Raw genomic sequence first — 23821 nt, forward strand, 5'->3', positions numbered from 1 at the left:
CCAGTCTCGGAGCTCGGGGGACTTTCCCCGCTCGACTCGACAGAAGATGAACTTCTGGACTCCAACCGCTTAGTGGTGCGGGAGAATTCAGTGTTTATATATGAGATCAATCAAACTCGAGCCGCATTAGCGTCACTCATGACTCCGTTCATAGGCGGAAGCAGTTAGAACGAGGTTTCCCAATCCCACTGAATGGCGGACACGTTATCTACGCAGCGGCTCGTGCGCTCGTATGTGTGACACATTCTTTCCCAGGAGAGGAGAGTCGATGCCGGTCGGACAGACCAGGGGTAACTATGTCTTGCTGTTGCCAAGTGACTGTTGTAACGTATTCACGAAAGACGGAGTACCTCACGAAGACCCGAAACCTAGCGGCCTTGACCCCAAGCCAGTGGACAATTGACTCCTCCTGAAACGCCCAATGAATCAAGCGCGAAGATCAAGCCGGACTTGTGAACGGACATCCGGGGCTGGACCGACAACTCCACAGAGCTACAACTCATAGCCGAAATTCTTCAATCCGAGCCAAACTAATAAAAAGAAATAATTAGGCGGGGGGAATACACTGTCCCTCCACGGATTGTTGCCGGCCCTAACATCATACAGGATCCATCACATCAGTCATCACCACCTCACCCTCCCCCATCCTGCCTTTTCCCCTCTCGCGCCACCACACGCCCCGTATACCGCGTCATGATCCGATCCGCCAGCTCCGCATGCGAGCCCCCCTCGCCCCCGCTCACCTCTCCCTCGGAGTCTGACACCTCCTCCGCGTACACCCGCGGCTCGGGCACCGGGCCCGCCCGCGGATCCTCAGCGCGCATAGGCCGTGCCTCACGCTCATAGCTGCGCTCGCGCGGCCGGTACCGGTATCGCGTCCGGGCACTTGGCCCATCCCCGGCCGCCGGGTACGACTCACGCTCGTAGACCCGTGAACGAGATCTGGACCGCGGCCGCGAAGGGCTGCGCGAAGGCGATCTGGATTCCCGACCCGGGCGACGACGGTCCCGCGCGCGCTCCCGCAGCGCCGCGATCAGTGCGCCCGCCACGGCGGGGGTGACTGTGCCCAGCAATCTCTTGGTGGAGGGGCTGAACTCGGCGCGGGAGCTACCGCGGGCATACGCTTGCGTGCAGCGTTTGAAAACGGCGAGCACACTTGCCGGTTCGCGGGGGTGGTCTTGGGGTGGGTCTGGGCGCGAGAGTCGGAGGCGGTCGCGCCAGGTGGCTTTTCTGTCCTTCGGGGGTGGGGGTGGGTACACCGGGTCCACGACGAGGAGCATCCAGTGGTGGCGCGAGGAGGGGTCGGGAATGAGCCAGTTGGTGATCAGGTCTCGATATCCCGGCGGGAGGATGGTCAGCGCTGCGTACGCTTCGAGGTTTAGGGCGCCGGATGGGGCGGACTTTTGTTCTTCGCGGGCAAGGCGCTTGGTGAGCTGTGGGAGGGGGTAGTCGACTGGGTGGACGGTATAGGAGACTGGGGTCTTGGTGATGAGGAGAGACCAGGTGAAGGCGAGGCCGTCTGCAGTGGTGGAGTCTTGTAGGATGAGTGGGATTGTGGGGTTGCGTTGCGTTGCTGGGATGGTGTTGACCATCCTTAAGAGTCTGTGAGTGCAGAGGTAAGTAGGTGGGTCTCATATGCATGGATAATATCCGGCTGCTACATACTGTCTCAATGCCACAGGATCGCCTTTGTATCTGCTCCACAGCGACGAGATCCTCTGCTTCGACGCTCGAGAATCGTCCTCCGGCGCCAGCACAAACTTCAGGGCATAGTCGATCGCTTGCTTGACGGGGTTCCTCCTCCCCAAGTCCTCGGGTTCCGGAGCGTATGGCGGCCCATATTGCGTGGTGCTGACATCGCGAGGGTGCTCGAATCTGCCTCCCTCAAAGGCTTCATCGCCAGACATGTACGGGCGCTCTTTCTCGAGATCATCAGGCGCGTCTCGTGTCGGACGCCGGCCGCGGTGGCGAGCATACGCGCGGTCGAGGCTTTCGGGCGAGATGCCTCTGGTCCTTGGCAACTCGTGCGCTGATTCCTCACCACGTTCTTCACTCATATAGGTAGTGAATCGATCATTCTGTCCGGGAACATCACCGTAACCAGGCCGGGTCGCTCGGTCGAGTCTGCGACCACAGAGGACGAGCTCACGACGGGCGACGGTGCGCGAGCGCCACAGCGCGATGATGCGCTCGACAATCGCCTTCCGATCTTCTTCTTTTGACCTGCAGTCCAACCAACATGAGCACGTAAGGTTTCAACAATATACAAACACGCAACTTATTTTGAAAGATAAAATGAGAGGACAAGAAAAAGGAGGAGAGTCCCAGGGCAACCCACGTCGAACTAGCCTGGTAAGTACTCAGCGCCAGCAGCATCTCGATCTTAATCTTCTGCAGCTCCTGCTTCAGAAACTGCAGCTGAGGCTTGAACAGCGGCCACGAGAGGCGACCAAAAAGTGACACATCAATTTCCGTGCGCGAAACTAGCGTCCGACTGTCGCTCGTTGTGTCGCTCGCCGACCTGGTGGTGGTGGTGGTTGTGCCAGGAAGAACGGATCTATCCCCCGCCGCCGCCGCGGGCATCGTGCCCCCACCTCCTGAGCGGCGGAGCAGCCTCGATAGCCGCTGGATCACATCCTGGCAATCCTGAAGACATTTCTTGGCCAAAAACAGCCCGTGGGCGCTCCAGCGCGCTGTGGTTTTGTTTTCCTGGATGATGCGGTCGAGTTCCTGGGCGTGCGAGACGGTCGCCTCGATCTCGTTGGCGAGGTTGGCGATGTCGTCGCGGCCGTGACGCACGTCGGCGATGTAGGTGTTCAGGGTGGTCGCGAGGCTGAGGCCGAGCTGGGCGAAGGCGAGCACGGCGCTGGCTCCGTCCATAGTAAGGGGAGGAGTTTAGGGTGATGCATGTTGAGGGTGGAATGTGCGATGGTGCTTCCGTGGCTTCATATAGAAAACTAGCCTGGCGGTGATGGAGAAGGCTGACAGACAGGCAGTGTGGCTGTGGCGGGGTCGAGGCAGATCTGAGCCTCAGGTGGGATGACAATCCTGCTTAAGTACATCGTACTCCGCACGCAGTCCGAAAATTATCAGCGAATTATAATGAGCGTGGCAGCAAAATACGACTGCCAAGCTAATGAGGGGCCACATCCAGCCTATAGCATCTTTTGCGCTTGGTTTAGTTGCCAACTCCCTTCCGATTAGGGCTTGCAGCTGCATCTCACAGCCTTGCGTGCCCATCCAAGATCCAACCCAATGATCAAGTTACAATCAATCCACCACGAACTGGCAGCACAGTACCTTAACCAAGTTTCCAGCTTCTCATCGCCCCTACGCAATTCGGGCATGTTACACCGATCACGGTAGCTCAGAGAAGGAACACCCGCCAAACACTGCCCTTGCATCAAACTGATGGGACGAACGAGTACATTCGTCACGTGACCGACCGGCTCTCAGCACCCCTTAAGAAATGCCATTTTTCTAAAGAACATTCCCCTTGGTCTGCGTCATGTTCTTGACGTTGATATTCCTCATCATACCCACCCAGACGAACCCCAAGACCATGAACGCGGTCGCCGCCGCCAGCATTCTCGTCTGCGCGTACCCGTACGCCTTCTGGATGCCCAGTCGCTCCTCGCTCCCCACCGGATACGCCAGTTGCGCCGGCAGACTCTCATAGATGGTGAGAAGGTCCGGCTGCGCGGATGCCGGGAGATACCGCTTCAGGGCCTTCTCGAAAGTGTTGGTCCAGATGGCGCCGGAGATGGCACTGCCGATCGACCCGCCAATCCCGCCGGCCACGTACAGGAAGGCCAGCACGGCGGCGACGTGCTGATGGTCGACGACCCCGAGCACGGCCAGCTGCACACACAGAATGAAAATGCCGCCGGACACCGAAAAGAAGACCTCGCACATGACGATGTACCCGATGTATCCGTTGGGTTGGCGGAAGTGGATCATCAGCCCCATGGCGAAGATGTAGAGGGGCACGCAGAACCACAGGATCCACTTGAAGCGGCCTGTCAGCCGGATCAGGTAGCCCGCAATAAACAGGAACACGAACGAGACCACGCTGAAGGTGTTGGTCACGTAGCCCGCCGTGGCCACGTCCAGGTTGTAGACGACCATCAGAAAAGAGGAGAAGTAGCTCGCGTAGCAGTAGTACGAGACCTGGTAGGTCATGTCCAGGAGCACGGCGCCGAGGACGGTGCGGTCGAGCAGAAAGCGGTTCTTCAGGAAGGGCACGGGCGCCCAGTAGATCTGGTAGAGGAAGAAGAACACCAGCAGCATGAAGCCCACCACGATCATCGCGATTATGTAGCCTGTCTTCCAGCCGTTCGGTGCCGTAGTGGCCAGGGTGAACGGGAGGAGGAAGATGACGACACCGGCGGCGAGGAGGAAGACCCCGGGTACTGTGCGTGGATCAGCAGGAAGCGAGGCAAGTCAACTCTAGGGTATAAGCATGAGGACTTACAGTCAAACTCTGTGATGCACCACCGGATCGTTTCGGAAAAGGTTCGGTTGCTCTTCTCACGTACCACAATCTGCTCCTTGCGAGCCTTGCGCAGGTTCCACGCGAGGACAGCGTACAGTGGCAGCGCTACACAGGGGAAGACAATGGCCCAGCAGCCGACGCCCCATCGCCAGCTGACGTTGGCGTAAAATCCCGCTCCAGCTTTGGATCCTGCGAAAGCAGTGATTATGCCTGGAGAGGACGTAAAGGCGAATGCCAATCCTCGATTTCTGAGGTTTGTCACATCTGCGGCGAGAACGTCCCATGTGTAGCTAAGTCCTCCGAAACCGATCGTATAGAACACCTAAATGTTTGATATAGCGGTTAGGAATCTCTGCGACCGTGGTCGACTGGGTGGGCAGACCGTCTTACCTCAGCGGCGCAATAGGTGGCAAGGTTATGCGAGGCGGCCATAAGGACCAACCCGAGGATGCAGAGAGCCATCATGAGGAGGAAGCTTTCTGCGCGTCCCCAGACGTCCAGCATCTTGGCCATAGGAATGTAGATCGCGGAGGTGATGGACCCCGCGACGATCGTGATGACGGTCAAAAGCGAGTGGGCCTGGAAGGAGCTCGTGATGAAGGGGTTCAAAGTGCTGACAACCGTGGATTTGAAGCCGTTGACGAGCGTCAATAGCCAGATGCTGTGAGTAGAGGTGTCAGCTGGAAAACAATTATCTCGGAAAAGTCTCGATAGCCGATCGCGTACAGGATAAGCACCGTAGCCAACGACGCCTTGGACCAAGCCATGGTTACAGCTTCGATCTTCTGGACACCAAACTGTGCCTCCTCGCTTGGCTTCTCTACATCTTTGATGGGGTCATCAGAGGGTGCACCGGGATGGGCGGGCCCAGCATCCTTGCTGCTCACGACATTCGTCTGGATTGTCGCAATGCGATCTTCATCTGAAATCGAATCCTCGACCTGTGCAGCCCTTGTTCCACCCCGAATCTGCTGAAACCTATTCAGAAACGTCATTGTAAAAAGACAAGCAAGGACTGTCCGGGTCGAGGTCGCGTGCAGTAAGAATCAGCAGAATGGAACCCACAGAGGGATAGGTCAAGTATTTAACCCAGCCGAAGACGCACAACCGATTCGGAGAGGCTTTAGCGTCAAGGAATGCCACCAGCACTACTCGACTCATGCAAGAGGCGACAAGTTGATGACTATTCCCAACTCAGAAAGAGTACTGATTGATAAGGAAACACATGATCATGGTTGCATTCCTTCCAGAGCCACTGGTTTATATTACAGCTCGATACGGCTGATTAGGTTCAAAATTACCCTAGCTGCAGGAGCAAGCGACAGGATTACACAGAGTGGGGGTGTTGACCCAACGATATCGGACGATACACTGGCACCACTGCATCAGTATCGTTAGACCAACCTCCCAGACACGTTGTAATTAAAGCTTCTGGGAGAACACCTTGACTCTTACGCGACTCCGACAATGTCCGGTACAAGAGCCTTGGGGATTGAAGCCGGCAGCATGATCAGCAAATGATGGGGTTTAATTACCTTGCTCTTGGGCTGCCCTGGGCCGAGATGGACTCAACACGCTTACGGTTCTGGGAAGAAAGGGGCCTCCTCGAGAGGAAATATGGAGCGATAGAGCGAGTTATGGCAGCAGTGGCATAACCACTACTTCTGACCAAGAAGGCAGTTGCTATCTGGCCCGTATGCATCATTTTGATCCCCACGGCACTCACTCACAACGTTCCCGTCCAAATAGCCGAGAATAACTAACTCTAGTTGGCATCCCTTGAGTGAGGACGGAATCACAGGCCGATAGTCGGAAAGTCCACACTATTAGTATAAAGACGGATCATTGGTGGCGGGTAGATGGCCCAAAGAAGAAAGAAACAATGGGCTTGGCCAGGTCTAGAAGAAGGTGCTACCGTGGTGGTAGTGTCAGGTAGCGGTCCGAGGCCCGTACAAAAAAACGAGAGAGGGAGAAAGGATCTGAGACCCTGTTCATCGTAGCCAATATGGTATCTCAATGTGAATCCCCACTATGCTAGAGCGGGTCCACGCCGCGGGCGGACGAGCGCAGTTTCCCAATCGAGGCGCCTCCCGCGCTGACCTTGAATCGCAGCGAAATGCAAGTGTCCCAGAACGCAAAGTTTTTCAACTACGGCAAAATCTCGGATTGAAGGATTGAATCGTTTTTGCTCATTTTGCGGTTTGGTACCTGGAGGCTCACTTGCACTTACCTCTTGTCAGCTTGTCTGTGAGCAAAGAGCAAATAAAACAATGTGAATTGCGAGTTCAGAGTTGCCGTGGCGCAATCAAGCCCGGATTAATTGATCAATTGATCAATTGATCAATCGAGGAGGGGGGCTCGGATCAGATTAGATCAGTTGATCGGGAAGGCTCCACGCCACACCTTCCTTGTATTGTAATGTCATGGTTTACCACGCGGCGCCGGCCGCCGTAACCGGACTGCGGATTCCGGACCCCAGGCTTTTTCTTTTTACCACTTCTTTATTATTCTTGAAAATTACTACCTAGCTTTTGAGGGGACTGATGGAGTGTCGATGGAAACTGTGTCTAGCGTTCGTAGTAAAGGTCTTTGTTTTCTCTTTCCTTACCACGCTCTCAGGCTTGCAAGTAATATCTGTCGATGCAGTGTGACACCACTCTCCAAGCAATTCCAATCACGAAGATAACCCTACACTACCATCAAAATTTCATATCCGACTGCTGTATCCCACTTAGCAGATTGTCGAGCATCTACATGGATTTACGAGCCGGGAGGCTTGAAGTCGCCTTCGCATCAATAACATGCTGATCAAAACAAAATCATTATTGAAGACACGCAGGCTTGAAGAGTACACAGAAGCAAGTTGATGAAGGCTGTCCCACATTCGCCTGTGGACGACGGCACAGCTCCAATGTTAACCTCCCTTGGGAAGAAGCGCACGGCTGTCCTCATCCACCCCCTGTGACTGTAACACCTTGCCCTCCCCGCCGGCGTCGCTGCCCTCCTCATCCTCCCCATCACTCCCATACTCATGTTCCGAGCCCGAGTCCAGGTCAAAGTCCGCCGCTTCCAGACTCCGGTAGACTCTGCACCGCCGCCACCAGACAACCGCCGCTGCGAGGCCGCCCAGAACTAACAGAGCCACGCCAGTGGCCAACACAGCCACGACCACCTTCGACAGGCCAGCGTGGGACCTTTTCTTCTCGGGACGCGGCGGATCAAAGAGATCCGCAGTCCCCGACTCATCGTACATATCCCTGGCGATGGACAACTCCGTCGTATTCAAGTCGACGGTATCCGTCGCCGCCAGCACGTTCCCGCGGTCATCGACCGCCTCCGCCCACAGATACCGCCACTGCGTGCTCCCCACGACCAACTTGGTCTCGAATCCCGTCCGCCGCGAGACCACCAGGATCTGGCCCTTTCGGTCCTCCGCCGCGGCCACATCCCCGGCGGCGCCGCGCACCACCCACGTCTTCACCTCCGTGGCCCCATTCCAGCTCACGTAGACGACCAACCGTCCCCGAGCATCCTTCCGCGGCGCGATCGCCGGATCCCACCACGGCGTGGCGGACCAATCCACCTTGTAGGCGCGGTAATTGTCCAGCGCGTCGGGGATGTCCGGGCTGTGCCAGGGCGAAAACTGGACGTCCAGGACGGTCGCCCCGGAGGCGGTGTGCTCCGTGAACGAGGGGCAGCGGCCCCAGCCGATGAAGACGTTGCCGAGGGCGTCCGGCTGCGGGGCCAGCGGCTGCACGCTGCCCTGGCTCTGGGCCTGCAGGCGGGCCGGGTGCCGGAACTCGCGGAGCAGCTGCACGGTCGGCGGGGAGGCGGTCGTGTCGATGGCGATGTGCAGGCCCCGCGAGCAGTCGGTGTCGCACGTGCCGTGCGAGGTCACCTTGACGTGATTGTCGAAGAAGGTCAGCTGCGTTTCGTTGGTGCCGGGCACGAAGCGCGCGTGGTGCTGCCAGCCCATGGTCAGGATTGGTTGCGCGGTGGATTCGTCTGCTACGCCGGCGGCGGGCGGCAGTTCGATGAAGTTGTTGCGCGGGCCGCCGAGGGACCATAGGATCGAGCCGGTCGTGCCCGAGATGAGGTAGATGGCGTGCATGTGGCGGATGGAGATGAGGTAGTTGCCGGCTTGTGTCTATTCCCGTAGTATCGCTGGGTTAGTTTGTGGGGGGTTGTCTGGTTTCAGGGCTACTTTCCCGAGGTTGGACTCTCACCTTCTGGATACTGTTGAGATGGTACGCATCCCACCCGCTCCCCCGGGGCTCGAACGACTCCATCGGGTTGATGTGGTCCAGGGCCCGCCAGTGGAAGAGCACCTCGTTGGTCTCGAGGTCGATCTCCTGGAAGACCGCATCCAGCACCTCGAACCGCTCGGGCGTGCCCCAGCCGTCTTGCAGATTAGACCGCTGCGCGCGGATCTTGTCGACCCCGGTGACCAGCGCCGTGCCGTTGCCGGTGAAGGCAAACTCGTGGAGGTCGCTGTGGACCTGGAGGTTCTGGGCTGAGATCTTGTAGGCCAGGCGATAGGTCTCGTCGAACGCCAGGCCGTAGCCGTCGCCGATCCCGTCGCCCTTCTCCCCGCCCCAGAAGGTCAGGTACCTCTTGCCGTGGTTCTCCTGGACCCGGGTGCCGAACACATTCTTGAACGAGCGGTTGAGGTACACCGCGCTGAGGTCGTGGCTGTCGAGGATGAGCGGCGAGGCTAGCGGGGAGGAGTCGTTCCCGTCGTGGCGGAGGAAGATGTGCGAGCCCGTGTCGGAGATGTTGTCGGCGTCCCAGGTGTTGACCTGCAGCACGGGGGCGTACTCGCTGCTCGAGTGGAATTCCAGGTGCGGCCGGTGGCCCAGCGCGCCCTGATTATATCGTTGGGAGTTGGTCGAGACGAAATCGCCGCTAGTCACCGTTGCAAACCACGCCCCAATGCATCCCCAGATCAGAGGGCGAACCATGGCGAATTTGCTGATGGGTGTCGGTACGACATGAGAGATGAAGACTTACTCTCAGATTCATTCCTGCGAAGCAAATGAAACCTGGCTATTGCGCGCCTCAAGTGGTTTTCTGGAGGGAAAAGCATTGATGCATCATGCACACCAGGCGAGCGAGGCGCCCCACTTCTCCGGTGGGGAGCGAGTGTTGGACCAATCACCGTGCCCGAAAAGCCCTGTTGCTTGCGTATGCGTCGTCGTCCTCAAACCACGACAGCCACCCACTCGTGACGAATTCGCGGCACAGACATGTGTAGAGTCATATGTAGTTGTAGATAGGGGAGTATACATCGATGGCCTCGTAGTCTTGTTTCTGGTTTGGGATGCGGAAACCCTTGGCGATGGCCCACTCAAGCATCCCCCTCCAACCAAAACGAAGACAAGTCAACCCGAATGGAAATCATACAGGTAAACAACTCTGAAAATCAAAAACGACCTTGCTCCAAAGTCCTTATCACCGAGCTGGTCCCCCCACTCACCAGCCACTAGTCCCAATCCGACATTCCAACCCGAAGTCGTTCATCGGCAGTCTCGCACGAAAGGCGCATACCACGATCCACAATACAGATTCAGCATCTACCATGCGAACGGCCAACCCTCGAAAAACGCCGTCAACCCCCTATTCAAGGAGCAAGCCATGACACTGGTGTGCTCCTCGCCCTCGTACACCCGCACCGGCACCGCATGCACCGCGGGGCAGTCGCGCAGCATCTCCGCGAGCTCGAACGCATTATCCCGCATCCGCCAATCCGCGGCCATCCGCCTGCGCTCCTCGTACGCATCATCCGACTCCCCCCTCCGCCGCGGGGGATCCTGCTCCCACGACCCCACAAACATCATCAGTGCCGGCGGCACCCGCTCGCCGTCCGAGGGACGCTCTTCGTCCAAAAACCCCCTAGCCTCCTCCAGAATCCACCGCCCATTCCACCAGATCGACGGACTACTCGCCAGATAGCAGTCGAACGTGTCCGGCCGCGTGAACAGCGCATGCAGCGCGAACAGACCCCCGTAGGAGTGGCCGTAGAGGGCGTCGCGGGCGCACGTGACCCGCGGGAACGCGGCGCGCACGGCGGGGCGGACGGTGTCCGTGACGAAGGTCAGGAACTCGTCCGCCCCGCCGTGGCCGGGGACGGCCAGGTCGGAGGTGGGCGGGGTTAGGTCCCGGCTGCGGCGGGGGAAGTCGTATACGTTCCCCGTCCCCGTCAGGGGATAGCCGATCGCGACGATGAGCCCGCCGCCCGTGAAGTCGGACATGACCGCCCGGCGCCAGGCGGCCTCGGTCGCGGTCAGGAAGAGCGCGTTGCCGTCGACGATGTATCTGGTCTCGCATTAGTGGTGGTGGAAGCGAGGGCGTAAGCAAGTGTTTTAGGAATGGTTACAGGATCGGGAGTGGGCCGCTGTCTGCTGGGGGCTGCTCGTCTGTCCAGTGGAGAGGCCAGGAGATCTGGATGAGGTGTTTTTCGCCTCGTGCATTTTCGAGGTAGAATTGCTTGGAATTGGGGAGGGTGATTGGTATCATGTCGAGGGTCATTGTGACGGTCGGGAGGTGGGGGGTTTGTTGCGGAAGGCGTAAAGGATGTAGTCGAGGAAATGCTTTGCATTGCGATGCGCCCGAGCTACGGAGTAGATTCTGTTGTTTAAAGGTGATCCGCAACCCTCCGCGAATCGGATCGTACGTACCACACAGGGGACGATCCGGTCCCGACAGAACGAACCTTGGCGCGAGCAGCGGCGGTTTCTATTGATAAGATTATCAGATCAGATTAGATTTGCACACTTGTGGGATACGGTCGCTGATTACTGCTGCTGTTATGCATCGGTTGAATCTGCGTTACGCCGAATGGTCGCCTAAAAACCTTTCTCTTTGATTTGAAAGATGAAAGAACACGGGGTCTCCGCGCTTTGCATCGTAACGTGATTAAAGGACGTGGCCACACAAACACTACAGATCGAATCCCATGCGATCTTTCAAGTCGTCATAGAATCACAGATGGAAGGGTTCTCGGTGTATCAAAATCATAACAAGTCTCGGGTAAATGCTCATATCACGCTGGGCTTTGGGACTCTCGGTTGCATGAATAAATTGTCAAAACCTCGTATAGACCCACATTCGAGCGAGCCCTTCGCAATGTTTCTCCTCAGCCGCCCCACCCCGATTGCTTTCGTGAGAGACGGTTTGGCCCGCTACAAGACGGGCGTAGGGCTTTCTTGATCAGTTTGCAAAGGGGGAAACTACTGTCGTTGAAGGTGACCATGGGTGAATTCTCATCTACTGACACCTGCGAGAGAGGTGGAAAATGGATGGATTTTGCGACGTGAGGCTATCTGCGCAATTAAATTAGCTAGGGCCACCGAGGTGGGCGTGGGCGAGCAGCCTAATTACCAAGGCCGCACGGCCGTCGTCCTCCTCCACAAAACAAATGCACACCTTTCTTCCGAGACAGAGGCCTCTTTGTAAGAGGTGAAAAGTCTTTGCCAGCGACAGAGACAATCTTCTGCTAGTGAGCATATGTTGAATGAAGCATTTGCTCTGCAACAAAGCGTTCTCTGGCGGAAGAAAGACTCGACCCAGGCAATTCATGGTTCAATGACGGCACCGCCATGGCATTGAGATTTTGCAGGAGCGGTATAAGAAGCCCAAGGTATCCCAGTCAACTGTAATATCAACTCCCTGGTAGCATCAAGCCATTGACCTTCAACCTGAACGTGAATTCAACCAAGGTACAAGCCTCCCATTGGAACACCGGATAAATACGTTAATCAAAAGCGGACACACAACATGCAACATGAATGGCCATCCTCTGACCATCGTCGACACCCTCGAGCGGGTCTCCCAGCTGATGGACGATCTCCTCGTGAATCCCACCGAGGACTTGTACGTCGATCGCGAAGGCGAGAACCTCTGCCGCCACGGCACGATCACAATAGTGGCGATCCACTCTCGTAGAGCCGCGTCGGACCTACCTCGTGGACGTGCACACCCTAGGCGACACGGCCTTCTACACCCCGGCCGCCGTCGACAACACCACCACCCTCAAGACAATCCTCGAATCACACACCCAGACCAAAGTGTTCTTCGACGTGCGCAACGACTCCGACGCCCTTCGAGTCCTGTACGACATCCTCCTCCAAGGCGTCAAGGACATCCAGATCATGGAGCTCGGGTTCCGCCAGTGCACCGGCGGCGGCTGGCTCCGGGGGCTTCGGTCCTGCGTCCGGGACAGCACGCAGGTCGGCCTTTCGGCGGAGGAGAAGAATGAGTGGCTGGAGAACAAATGGCAGATGACGAGGAAGTTCCGGTCCATGGACGGCGAGGGTGGCGAACACCACGATCCAGGCTTGACCCAGCGGCCGTTAACCCCCGAGGCCGTGGAGTACAGCGCCGGCGACGTGGTGCTCCTACCGCAGCTGCGGCGCGAGTATCTGGACACGCTGGACGATTTCTGGATATGGTTCGTGGAGCGGGAGACGGCGGCGCGGGTGGAGGAATCTCAGGATGATGGGTATGTGCCGCATGGACGGCGCAAGGCCTTGGTGCCGTGGACGGTGCGCGACTTTGAGGAGCGGGTCAAGGAGTATAACCGGATGATTGAGGACGAATACTACCCTACTGATAATGATGAATCAGAGGCCTCTGATGCTGAGGACTGCTTCCTTTGGTTCCATGAGGTGTCCTTCTGGCTCTATGAAGTGTCTCTTGGGTGATGCTTTTGTAATGTCTTGGTCAGAAGTATAACTATAGTGTTCATTCTGTCTGGACCTGGAACTGTCCACGGATCCTGGGTTCGTTAGTCAAAGCAAATAAGATCAAAAGATAAAAAAGCCATATTGTAAATATATCTTAGTTCATTACTAAGAGACTCTTAGAACATAGGCGGGGTCATGCATGTTTCACCTCATCTGCGTCCTTTGACGTACCGTACTTTGAAGGTAGCAAGGTAGCAAGGTAGCAAAATGGCTCAAGGACAAGCAGAACACAGAAACGACACCAAAACTCACCTTATCCCTGTCTAAATCGACTGTAGATTTATGTAAAGATACAATAAACACCCTGGCTCAAGGGGGCAATGGGGGCAATGGGGGCGGTGGGGGCGGAGTAGATTTAGTGGCAGGAACATTCAGGCACCCGATCCACCGCCCCCACCGCTGCCTGCTGCAGTCAGTGCTCTCTGCTTATTTCCCCTCTTAAAACCAAACACAGTCCGCTTCTCACCTCCTTCTTCTCTTCAAAGATTTCCAAATCTAATCAACCAACTGCATCCCAACACAACACTCAAAATCATCATCATCATCATGGGCCAAATCAAAGACCTCCCCCCAGACCCCCCAGTCCCCACCACCTCCTCCTTATCCTCCATCCCCTACCCGCTCCCGGAAGACGACCTACCTCCGGCATACAACGAAACCGACCAGACACCGACACCGACTGCACCCTATCGCGACGACCCGCTCTCCCCACCCCACGAAGCCTACACCATCCCCGGCCACCAGCCGTACCACAGCGTCCGCGAGAAGACCCGCCACGCCGGGGTCGTCACCCTAGATCCTGTCCTCGCCACCGACGCCGAGGCGCTGTACAGCTTCGTCGACCAGCAGACCCGCCTGCCCCCGCGCCCGTGCCTGATCATCGGCGGCCAGCACCACGAGAAGGAGCGCCGCGACAACGACTCCACCCGCCGCACCGTCTGCGACTTCAACTTCCGCATCGACCTGACCCGCACCTTGCTCACCTGGGGCGGCACCGGCCCCCTCCAGCGCTGGTCCTACACCACCGTCGTCGGCGACCACGATCACCAGAAAGCGTACCGCGGGGGACGCTGGCCGTCGCGCGGAGTGCGGCACGGGAAGAAGTCGGGCGGGCGCATCGCGCTACCGGCGGACGAGGGGACCACGGAACTCGGGGAGGGGGAGGGGGATCGACTGATGGTGGGGTTGGAAGCCGGAGATGCGCCGGGAGAGGATGCCCCGGGGCTGCGGGGGTGGTGTCGGCGGTTCTGCGACGATCCGGCCCCGGTCAAATCGTACGTTTTGCGGCTGAACGATGATCTACGGGGGGAGCAAGGTCTGACCAACAATCCGCTTGGGATGTAGATTTACCTACCGACGCAACCTCAACGGCTTCGACGCCGCGCCCATGCGCACCACGCTCATCGCCCACATCCGCTCCACGGGCTACCAGGGCCACGTGCACGTCGCCCCCTCGCTCGCGAACGGCACCATCACCGTCTACTCGTCGCACTGGATCAACCGGCTCCGCAATCATGGGTTCGTCTACTGGGCGTGCATCATCCTCCAGCTGTGGGTCATCACGTGGCCGGTCATCTGGTGGATGGAGCGGCGGTACGAGGTGGTGCGGTCGGAGTGGTTCTCGTCCCAGCTGGTCGCGGATCCGGCCCGCCCGGACGGGCAGCGGAAGGTGTACGCCGGGAACCAGGATGAGGCGGCGGCGGCGGAGACGTGGGCGCCCGTCGTGCGCGAGGCGGTGTGGCAGGGGCGGAAGGGCGGGGACATTCTGGCCGAGGAAGAGGTCGAGCGGCTGCGGCGGCTCGGCATCCAGCGTCGAGACGCCCTCGGCCAGGGCGGCGAGTTGATCCGTCGCGGCCAGGCGGTCCTGGGGCTGATGGGCATCCGCAATATCGGCGGCGTGAATGTGACGGGGGCGTGGGGTGCGGATCGGTGTTGACGTTGATGTTGGCCCGTAATGGTCGACCGGCTGAGATTGTACAGTACGTTTTGTGATTCAGAGATACCCGACCCTGTAGATATCGCGCTGCTCTGCGTGCATTACCAGACTCTTGTTCTTAACATGAATGGTTCATGACAACCATTTTTGCCCCTGTAGTGAACTCTTGGAGACTTGCATTCAATTGACTGCTCCTATCACTACAGATTAAGCTTGCGGACATAGTACAGTAAGTGACACATAACCCTGGGCGGTTCGAACGGCAATCCGAATCATTTTCTCTTGCCTTCAACGGACCAGATCATTCAACAGCCTTGTGAGGTCCACTCGCCCTGCTTCGCAACGCATAACGCGGTAGCTGTACTATGCTCTCGGATGACTAATAATGCAAGTACATTACTAGCGACTTCATCTTAGCACTTGGGGAGGTTATTACAATAGGTCTGATTTAAGGTTATCATCTGGCTGTATTGTAGAGAAATAAGGGGGAATAAACAAAAAAACGAAGCGGCTCTGAACAAAAGGAAAGAACTTGGTGAGATCCTTGTCGAAAGTCACCCCATGCATCTTTGTTGAATACATATCCATACCTCCCGCCCCAAGAATTGCATAATCGAGAAAATCGACGAATTGGTGATAAGGGTTCAAAAGCCTATGCTTCTATCAGGCTGACATTTATTCAGTTGCACTGGAACTAGTGAATACACTAGACACACAAGAGCTTTCCCTCTCATCTGGACGGAAATTCTCCGCCGATATCCTCAGACCTATCTTTGACACCCTACCTTCACCACCCCCAAAAAGCTGCCACGGACGCATGCCACCATAAACAAGCCGCCGTCCCAAGCTGACTTTATCGTCTAATGTATACACCACGATCACATGAAGCACCTCGCCCGCTCACGTCTCGACTGATAAGAAGAAAACACGACCCCCTAATGTTGTTTCTTCGACTGCGCTTCAGCAGGCCCCATCAGCCGGGCGGCAAGCGAGACCGGCCAGGCGAGCTGGGGCGAGGGGTCGGTGTGCACCTCGCCCGAGGTGATCATATCGACCACCGCGACGGCGACATAGGCACCGATGGCCGTAAAGAAGTGCCACCTACCCGATTTGGAAGGTTAGTTGGTCCGGTTAAGAAAAGGGCAAATCTTTCGCAAATCTCCCGTCTCGATGGCTGACAAACACAAGAGCCTGCAGAAGGTGGAATGACTTACCATCCATGCAGCTCCAAGAAGAATGCGACCGGCGCGCCGACCAGCTCCCTGACGCGGGTCAGGTGGTTGCACGCCCACACATCGACCAGCCAGGCAAAATAGCCGAAGAGGAAACAGACTGTGCCCCTGTCAGGATCCGTCAAAAGTGGGGGATATTTCCTTCGAAGGATATTGGGGGGGGGGAGCTTACAGATACCGAACCGCCCAATGTTGCGGGTCTTCTGCTTGATCACCGGGTTGGGGATCTGATGCGAGATGATCTGCATGGTCCGTCGCGCGATGAGCAACGCCCCTGCTCCGAAGGTCACGGCGTGAAGCAGGAACTCGTCCATGACCATGTGGACGACCATGACAGTGGTGAACTCAAGGACGAGCGCGATGCCGATGAGGCGACGCCACTGCGGGTTCACCTGGAACGTGAGAACCCGATACACCAGGGGTGTGGTCAACAAATGCATCGAGAGCTCGTCCGCTGGATTCCAGCACGGTCAGTCTTTGGGTAAAGGGATGCAGTTGATCAGGTCAGCTGACATACACATCTGCGTGTGGTATTTCAGGGTCATGTGGTACCCGGCCGAGCAGATCCCCACGCCCATCAGACCGAACCAGGGGATTGCCCGGGCGAAGGATGCAGAGGGCTTGGATCGAAGCTGGCTCAGGCCGTAGATGCCATAGAGGACTGCGGATTTGTGGCAATGCGTCTTGTTAGCTGGCGGGCATCAGACTGCTGGGCATGTTGCCCCTTGATTTGAGCCTGGACGCACTGTAGATAAGGCTGCTGCATGTGTTGATGAACTCGGCCACATAGCGAGTGACGACATAGTCCTACAGTCTGAGGCATGAGTTTCTGCCCTTCTGAAGGATCCATGGCTCATAGGATCATGTACTGTACCTCTTCACAGAAGCTACAGCGGGTGAGTTACGGCAGTTATCAGGTGATTGTTGAGGGGAAGCTTACTTCAAGTAGGAGGTTTGCGGGCCCCAAAAAGGGTCCTTTAACGATACATCCATCCGGGGAAATGACACTGGGGACGTGGGGGTGAGAAGGTATGTGAGGTCGTTGTCGGTGGTGTTAAGTTACAAAGAGAACTCCGGCGGTTTCCGGAGCTGGCTTGCTGCCTTGTGAAGCGAAGCGCGACGTGTCGAGGACTCGAGCAGGGCAACTGCCCCACTAGAAGATCCACTTCTTATGCACGGGCTTGGCATCACAAGCTTTGTGCCTGTCCCAGCCAACCATACCTACCACATTGGTCACTCATACCAGAACTGTTTTCTTGCTGGTCTCTTGGTCTGACACCAATATGCAGCACATACTACGTAGGTAGCATATATCACTACTGTATTCTTTTGTAAGCTTCAATACCTTAATGTAATCGGACACCGAACCGGCGCGACACCGAACCGGCGCGACACCGAACCGGCGGCCGCACCGGTCCACCAAAATCCTCAACATCCTTCTTACATATAAAGCTTGAAAACCATACCAAAAAGATTATATATATTAATTCTTAGTGTTTTCAACCGGGTACTTTAACCGATTATATTATTTACTTTTATATACGCTATAGTGAGCCCGCCGGCGTGTTTTAAAGGTCTTGCAGCCGAAGCCTGAATAGTCTTATTTTTACACGCCTGCGTAATATTAAAGTTTTTTTAATTTATTAAAGTACTACTGTTCTATATAAACTGTTGTAAGGTGTTTTTTTTTTCTTGTTTATATATCTTTATTAATTGTAGCTGTTTAATTTAGTATTAAAGTAAGATTACCGACTATATTAACTGTTCTGCTGCTTTTATTACTTTTTTAATAACTTTATATATAACTATTAATAAAAGATCTTGGTCTGCGAGTTTCTACAGTTTTTTTTTTTGTTTTTCCAGTTTGTACAGATTATTAGGTGTTTTTTTAAGGTAGAATAACTGATTCGAATACGAGAAAGCCGGTGGAGTTGGTATTTTTAATTATATATAAAGTTCTGAAAGGACCTTTTAAGAATTAAATAGAATAAGATTTATAGTTTAAAAACTGCTGAGAATATTAGTTTTAGTAAAAATCTTAGTATATATATTAATATAGTACTGTAAGAAATTAATCTTAATAATCAAGCTTTTACTACCGCGAATAGCTTTATAAATCTGCTGACTATATAGCTTTTTTAATAGTCTAAAGTATGTAATATCAAGCGGTTGAAGCTTATAAGATAAGTAAAAAAATATATATAAAAATATAATCTTATAAGCTGTACAGAACTAGTTAAACTGCTGTATTATATAACTGTTGTAGCTGTTAAGAATTAGTAATTAGTATAAACCGACTGTTTATAAGACTGTATATTAGTTAAATATATTTTAAAGCTATTTAAAACTAAGTTTATTAATAGTTCACCCATTTTTGCTGATGCTGATATAGTAAGATTTTAGGCAGATCTTATACTAAGTTAATTAATAATACTGCGCTGTAAAAATAATTTATAATAGTAGGACTATTTTTGAGACTGAAATTTTAATAATTAAAATTATTTATTCGCAGTTTTCAGGCTGTATATATTTTATCTATAATTCTTGTGTTTTAGAGCCGCAGATTATACGTATAGTTAAAACTATTTTTATTTAAAATCTAGTCTTATTTATATTTCAGATATTTTTATAGAGAATATTATATTTAGAGTGGCTAACGGCCAGGTCAGGTCAGGTTAATTGGAATTTTTATACCTGACCGCCAGGTTATAGCCAGGTTAAGAAAATTTTTATACCTGACCGCGGTATAGCTAAAAAAGAGACGGTTAACTGTTTTAACTATTCTTAGCGCTAAGACCTGTTTATTATACCTATTTAGGCTCTAGCATAATTAAGATATATTTAGATTAAGCAGTTATTAATCTAACCATTTTAACTATTGTCTAAAAGTATATAGAAACAAGCTTTTAAAATCAGAAAAAAATAACTAAGAGAAGTATTAGTATCTTCTTTATTTCTATTTTAAAGAATTAATCAGAGATTTCTAATGGTATTAATAAAATTTAGTTTTTTATAAAATTATAGTTCTTACAGTAAAAAATATATATAAAAATATATAATTACAGCTCGGTTTAAACTATATATCTTAATTATAATATATAATATCAGAAAAACTATATATTTACTAATAATCAGACTACTAAAAATAAATATATTATTTTTATTCTACTATTCTTTTTTTTATTTTAGCTTAGATAGTCTATTATATTCTTATTTCCATCTAAAAAAGCTAAATTATTTATATAATAGATTAAACTTAAAGAGAAACCCGCATAATACTATTTATATAGTTTTTCTCGGCAACCGTACTTTCTAATAACTATCTTATTAAATATTAGGTACTGTAAGAGTAGTCTATTATTTTTATTTTTTTAATCCAGTTAACCTCTTTTATTCTTTTTATTTAGTTAATCTTTTTAATTTATTTAATTTTTTTAACTTTAAGTATCTTAGAGACCTGCTATTAACTATACTAATCTTACTTTATTTATTTAGTTTAACCGACTTCTCCGCGTAATAATAATATATATTTTAAAGTCTTTCTGTATTTTTCTTCTCTTTTTTTTCTCTTTTTATACTTAAAATTCTTGTATTTTAATATTAAATAAATTAGTTTTTAATTATTTAAACAGTTCTTACAGATACTGTATCTTTTATAGAAGACTTTATATAAGCCTTTTTTAGACTTTTTTTATAAATATTAAAACAACCTGACTAATCTGACTAATCTAACTAACTAAAATAAATAAAATGCGGCAGATATCTTAGCTGTATTTAAAATATAATAGATTATATTTATATAAAAGCACGTTTTAAAGTAAAACAAACTATTTTTATAAAATTTTCTACTTTTTTTTTTTATATCTATTATTTATAGAGTAGTCTTAAAATTATAAGTTAATTATAGTTATCTGGCTTATTTTTAAAGAATATTATTAAGTCTTTTTTTTCTGTTTTTTAAATATTTATAAACCATAATAATACTTAAACTAAAATAAGCTTTTTAAGTCAGATCTTTTTTTTTTCTTAAATCTCCAGATTACGCGCGTCGCAAAAAATCGAAAGATTATTTTATATCTAATTTATAAAAAAAAGTACTTTACTTTTTAGAATTAATAGCAGAAAATAATCTTTTTTAAAATCTATATACAAGCTCGAAAACTGCTATTTTACTTCAGTTAAAAGAAGATATTAATAATATAAAACAGCTTTTAGAAAAATATATTATTTTCTAATAAAATCTTTTATATTTACTGTATTACCTGTCTTTATATTCTATAACACCCGGAAATTAAAAACTTAGAAACTAGTTTTATAAGCTATTATCTTCGCAAGAATTATAAAAAAAAAATACTATTAGTAGTATTTAAGCGAATAATTAGTTAGATACTAAATAAAAAGCTATTATAGATATTTATTTATTTTTTTAATATAGATTTTTTTTAATTATTATTTTTTTTAGGCCTCTACAACCTACAATAAATAAAATTTTTAGAATTAAATCCTATACTTTATAATTATCTGTTGCCTACTATTCCGAACTATTAAGTATATTTAATTTAAATAAATAATTAATCTTATAGTTTTATTTTTTTACTAAAAATCAAGTTCTTTTAATCGAGTATAGATTAAAGAACATCTCTTAAAATTATTAAAAAATATATACATACAGCTGTTATTAAAGTTTTTAGATATTAAAAAAATATCAGTTACAGTAGACTGCTGAACTAGTTCTAATTAAAAAATATTTCTTATTTTAACTGGATATTTTTTAATAGAAGATATAAATTATTATAAAGTTCTACTAGACTTCCGACCGGTATCTAGATCTTATACTAGTAAGAATCTAGCTATAATTATTCTATTAGTTTTATATAAATATAATCTGTTCTATCGGTTGTTAGATATAATAACTAATAATACTAATAATAATAGTTTAATATTTAGTATAATTTTATCTAAACTTCGAACTTAGTTCAGCCAAAGTACTCAGCTTTATAATATTTTACTTAATCCTGATCTTATAATAATTATTTAAAGCTAGTATTATATATTTTGTTTTACTTATATAATTCAGCTTATAGTTAATATTATTCTACAGAAACTTTAAATTAAGATTTTAAACAGTACTGTCGAATATATATAAAAGAATTATAATAGAAGTCTTAAAGCCTCTTCTGGTATTTTAAGAACTCTTAAAAAAATATATTCTAAAAGCTATTTGTAAAAGACTAATACAGAAAGTTTCTACTATAGTAGAGACTATCTAAATTAGTTTTTTATAAATAGATTTTAAAAATCTTCTTTTAATAATAGCTAATAATACTAATTTTTAATTATAAATTCGGAAGATTATATAATTTGTAAATATAAGCTCTTAATACTGTAAAAAATTCTAGCTTATTTAATAATTTAAATTAGACTCGGTTTACTATCTTCTTTTTAACTGTAAAACTTACTGAAACTTAATCTATCTTATAATTCGCCAGATACTTAATTTTTATTAAATAATTAATAGTTTTATTCAGTACTATAATTATAATAATATTAATTATCTTTATTTTATTATAATTAAGTAGAAATAGATAGAGTATCTTTTTAAGCTTTTATATCTTTTTTTTTTTTTATATTATATCTATCTAAGAATAGTAGGCCTACTGTTTATAAGATCTATAATATTTATAATAATCTTTTTAATTATTTAGATTATTTAATTAACCGACTGATAAGAAAGCGGATATTCTAAAAAAAGAAAATTCTTAAAAACTTGTAGAATATATATTAAAAGCTTCGAAAATACTACTATTATATCTACCAAATAGAAGACTATATTTATATAATTATAACTATTCTAGACCCGATATTAAAGCTTGAGAAGTTTAAAAAGAATATCTAGCTGGATAATAATACTAATTAGTATTTTAAGTACCAAACTGTTTTTAAGAAGATGTTCTATTTCTATTATAATCAGAATCTGGTTATTAATATATTATTAACTATTTTTGGGTTATTGTCAGGCCTGAATAAAGTCTTTTATAATATCTTTAAATATTAAAAACTCTTACCGGCAGCCGAGATACTTAAAGAACTTAAGATATATCTAGATATTAAAAATATATAGCTTATTAAAATATTTTTAATTAAACTAATATTATTCTAGATATTATAAAATATATTAATATTTTTACTTACTGAAAGTCCCGCCGTAATTAGTTTTTTATTTTTTATTAAATAGCTAGAGATTTTCTTTTAGTTGCTATTAACGGTGTTAGTATTAAATATCTATTTAATAATTTTTAAGATATCTGCTACTATCGCCGGAGCTGTCTCTATTCTAATATAATTAAAGCAGTAATATTTTAGATATATACTAATTATTTTATTATTAGTAAGAAGTATCAGAATATTCTTAATAATTTTAATCCGGATTCGATCATTTTTACACCTAAGAAATAAGAGAAGAATAAGATAATTATTATTTTTTATATTAGTAAAAATAAGAATATAGATAATCTTGAAAATAATCCAGAAGATAAATTATTATTAAAAACAGAGAAGCTAGCTTTATCTAAGTCTTCGAATATTATATATACTTAGATAAAAATAGAGACCCGGCTTTTTCGATTTCTTCGCTACTATAATTATCGTTCTGGACAGTATAAAAAGTAGTATAATCTTATTAGTTTATTTAATATTAAATTCTATATTTCTTATACTAGATTCTATAAATATTTTTTTTAAAGCGTAGTATACTCCTCGGGACTACAAAAAAAGAGATTAAGCAGGTCAAATAGATTAAATAGATTGAATAAATTAAATAGATTAAATAGATTAAATAGATTAAATAGATTAAATAGATCAAACAGATTAAACAGGTTAAATAGGTTAAACAAATCGAGCAGATAAGCTAAATCTAGATAACATTATTATACTGTAATTAAAAGTATATTATACTTTGTATATTATCTGTATAAAAGAAATATATATATTATTAATTAATCTACGGTTATTAACCTACCTGCTATACCTAATCTTTCTGACCGGCAGGTATAAATAGTTAAAATAATAATTATATTTTAATCTAACTGTAACCGTACGGTTAAAATTTTTTTGTACCTTAACCTGACCGCCAGGTTATGGTCAGGTTAAGGTTAAGGTATAATGGTCAGGTTAATCCACTCTAATTATATTTTTGAATTATAGAACGGACTAATTTAAATTATTTTTAGATTAGCTGGGAGTCCTCGCATTTAGTATATTAATAATTATATTTTAAAATAAATTTAGACTTTAATTTAGAATAATATTTAATAAAGCAATTGACCCAGCGTTCTGATATAGATTTATATTAGTTTAGCTTTATTTTTGTTTGAAAAAGTAGTTCGGCTGAGAATTGAGTATTATAGATTCTAAG

General features: G+C 48.3%; 7 protein-coding genes across 7 annotated transcripts; 2 read left to right on the forward strand and 5 right to left on the reverse strand.

Annotated features, from left to right (window-relative positions):
* Window positions 1-632: 632 nt before the first annotated feature.
* On the reverse strand, window positions 633-2880 carry BO95DRAFT_429992 (uncharacterized protein; the record flags this gene model as incomplete). The annotated part of the gene is made up of 3 exons (XM_025584923.1): window positions 633-1602; window positions 1666-2223; window positions 2339-2880. 3 exons carry the CDS (start codon window positions 2878-2880, stop codon window positions 633-635), a joined length of 2070 nt encoding a protein of 689 aa, XP_025444476.1.
* Window positions 2881-3142: 262 nt separating this feature from the next.
* Window positions 3143-5524, reverse strand: mirB (MFS siderochrome iron transporter MirB). Its single transcript, XM_025591554.1, has 4 exons — window positions 5222-5524; window positions 4886-5156; window positions 4475-4817; window positions 3143-4412 (listed from the first exon to the last, which is right to left on the reverse strand). Exons 1-4 carry the CDS (start codon window positions 5488-5490, stop codon window positions 3481-3483), a joined length of 1815 nt encoding a protein of 604 aa, XP_025444477.1. The 5' UTR covers window positions 5491-5524; the 3' UTR covers window positions 3143-3480.
* Window positions 5525-7409: 1885 nt separating this feature from the next.
* BO95DRAFT_451568 (uncharacterized protein) lies at window positions 7410-9456 on the reverse strand (the record flags this gene model as incomplete). Its single annotated transcript, XM_025588086.1, has 3 exons — window positions 7410-7581; window positions 7765-8642; window positions 8722-9456. The coding sequence occupies 3 exons, from the start codon at window positions 9454-9456 to the stop codon at window positions 7410-7412; spliced, it is 1785 nt and encodes a 594-aa protein (XP_025444478.1).
* A 332-nt stretch (window positions 9457-9788) lies between these two features.
* On the reverse strand, window positions 9789-11309 carry BO95DRAFT_472151 (alpha/beta hydrolase; the record flags this gene model as incomplete). The annotated part of the gene is made up of 3 exons (XM_025589634.1): window positions 9789-10810; window positions 10872-11085; window positions 11270-11309. The coding sequence occupies 3 exons, from the start codon at window positions 11307-11309 to the stop codon at window positions 10069-10071; spliced, it is 996 nt and encodes a 331-aa protein (XP_025444479.1). The 3' UTR covers window positions 9789-10068.
* A 969-nt stretch (window positions 11310-12278) lies between these two features.
* Window positions 12279-13197, forward strand: BO95DRAFT_461707 (uncharacterized protein; the record flags this gene model as incomplete). Its single annotated transcript, XM_025588844.1, has 2 exons — window positions 12279-12435; window positions 12479-13197. The coding sequence occupies 2 exons, from the start codon at window positions 12279-12281 to the stop codon at window positions 13195-13197; spliced, it is 876 nt and encodes a 291-aa protein (XP_025444480.1).
* A 505-nt stretch (window positions 13198-13702) lies between these two features.
* Window positions 13703-15485, forward strand: BO95DRAFT_72787 (uncharacterized protein). The gene is made up of 3 exons (XM_025592179.1): window positions 13703-14513; window positions 14584-15218; window positions 15335-15485. The coding sequence occupies exons 1-2, from the start codon at window positions 13786-13788 to the stop codon at window positions 15173-15175; spliced, it is 1320 nt and encodes a 439-aa protein (XP_025444481.1). The 5' UTR covers window positions 13703-13785; the 3' UTR covers window positions 15176-15218; window positions 15335-15485.
* Window positions 15486-15833: 348 nt separating this feature from the next.
* BO95DRAFT_440969 (ceramidase) lies at window positions 15834-17493 on the reverse strand. The gene is made up of 7 exons (XM_025586074.1): window positions 17348-17493; window positions 17282-17294; window positions 17154-17214; window positions 16925-17068; window positions 16580-16861; window positions 16390-16507; window positions 15834-16276 (listed from the first exon to the last, which is right to left on the reverse strand). Exons 1-7 carry the CDS (start codon window positions 17398-17400, stop codon window positions 16111-16113), a joined length of 837 nt encoding a protein of 278 aa, XP_025444482.1. The 5' UTR covers window positions 17401-17493; the 3' UTR covers window positions 15834-16110.
* Between the last annotated feature and the right edge of the window lie 6328 nt (window positions 17494-23821).

Source organism: Aspergillus brunneoviolaceus (assembly GCF_003184695.1).
Source record: "Aspergillus brunneoviolaceus CBS 621.78 unplaced genomic scaffold BO95scaffold_18, whole genome shotgun sequence".
Classification (NCBI taxonomy): domain Eukaryota; kingdom Fungi; phylum Ascomycota; class Eurotiomycetes; order Eurotiales; family Aspergillaceae; genus Aspergillus; species Aspergillus brunneoviolaceus.

Coding starts and splice junctions, on each gene's coding strand:
- mirB (XM_025591554.1), bottom strand. CDS start 5,490: ATGACGTTTCTGAATAGGTTTCAGCAGATTCGGGGTGGAACAAGGGCT. Junction 4,818..4,885: donor CCACCTATTGCGCCGCTGAG/GTAAGACGGTCT, acceptor TCAAACATTTAG/GTGTTCTATACGATCGGTTT. Junction 4,413..4,474: donor GTGCATCACAGAGTTTGACT/GTAAGTCCTCAT, acceptor ATCCACGCACAG/TACCCGGGGTCTTCCTCCTC.
- BO95DRAFT_440969 (XM_025586074.1), bottom strand. CDS start 17,400: ATGGATGTATCGTTAAAGGACCCTTTTTGGGGCCCGCAAACCTCCTAC. Junction 17,069..17,153: donor ATGCAGCAGCCTTATCTACA/GTGCGTCCAGGC, acceptor ACAAATCCGCAG/TCCTCTATGGCATCTACGGC. Junction 16,508..16,579: donor CATTGGGCGGTTCGGTATCT/GTAAGCTCCCCC, acceptor ACAGGGGCACAG/TCTGTTTCCTCTTCGGCTAT.
- BO95DRAFT_72787 (XM_025592179.1), top strand. CDS start 13,786: ATGGGCCAAATCAAAGACCTCCCCCCAGACCCCCCAGTCCCCACCACC. Junction 14,514..14,583: donor GATCCGGCCCCGGTCAAATC/GTACGTTTTGCG, acceptor CTTGGGATGTAG/ATTTACCTACCGACGCAACC.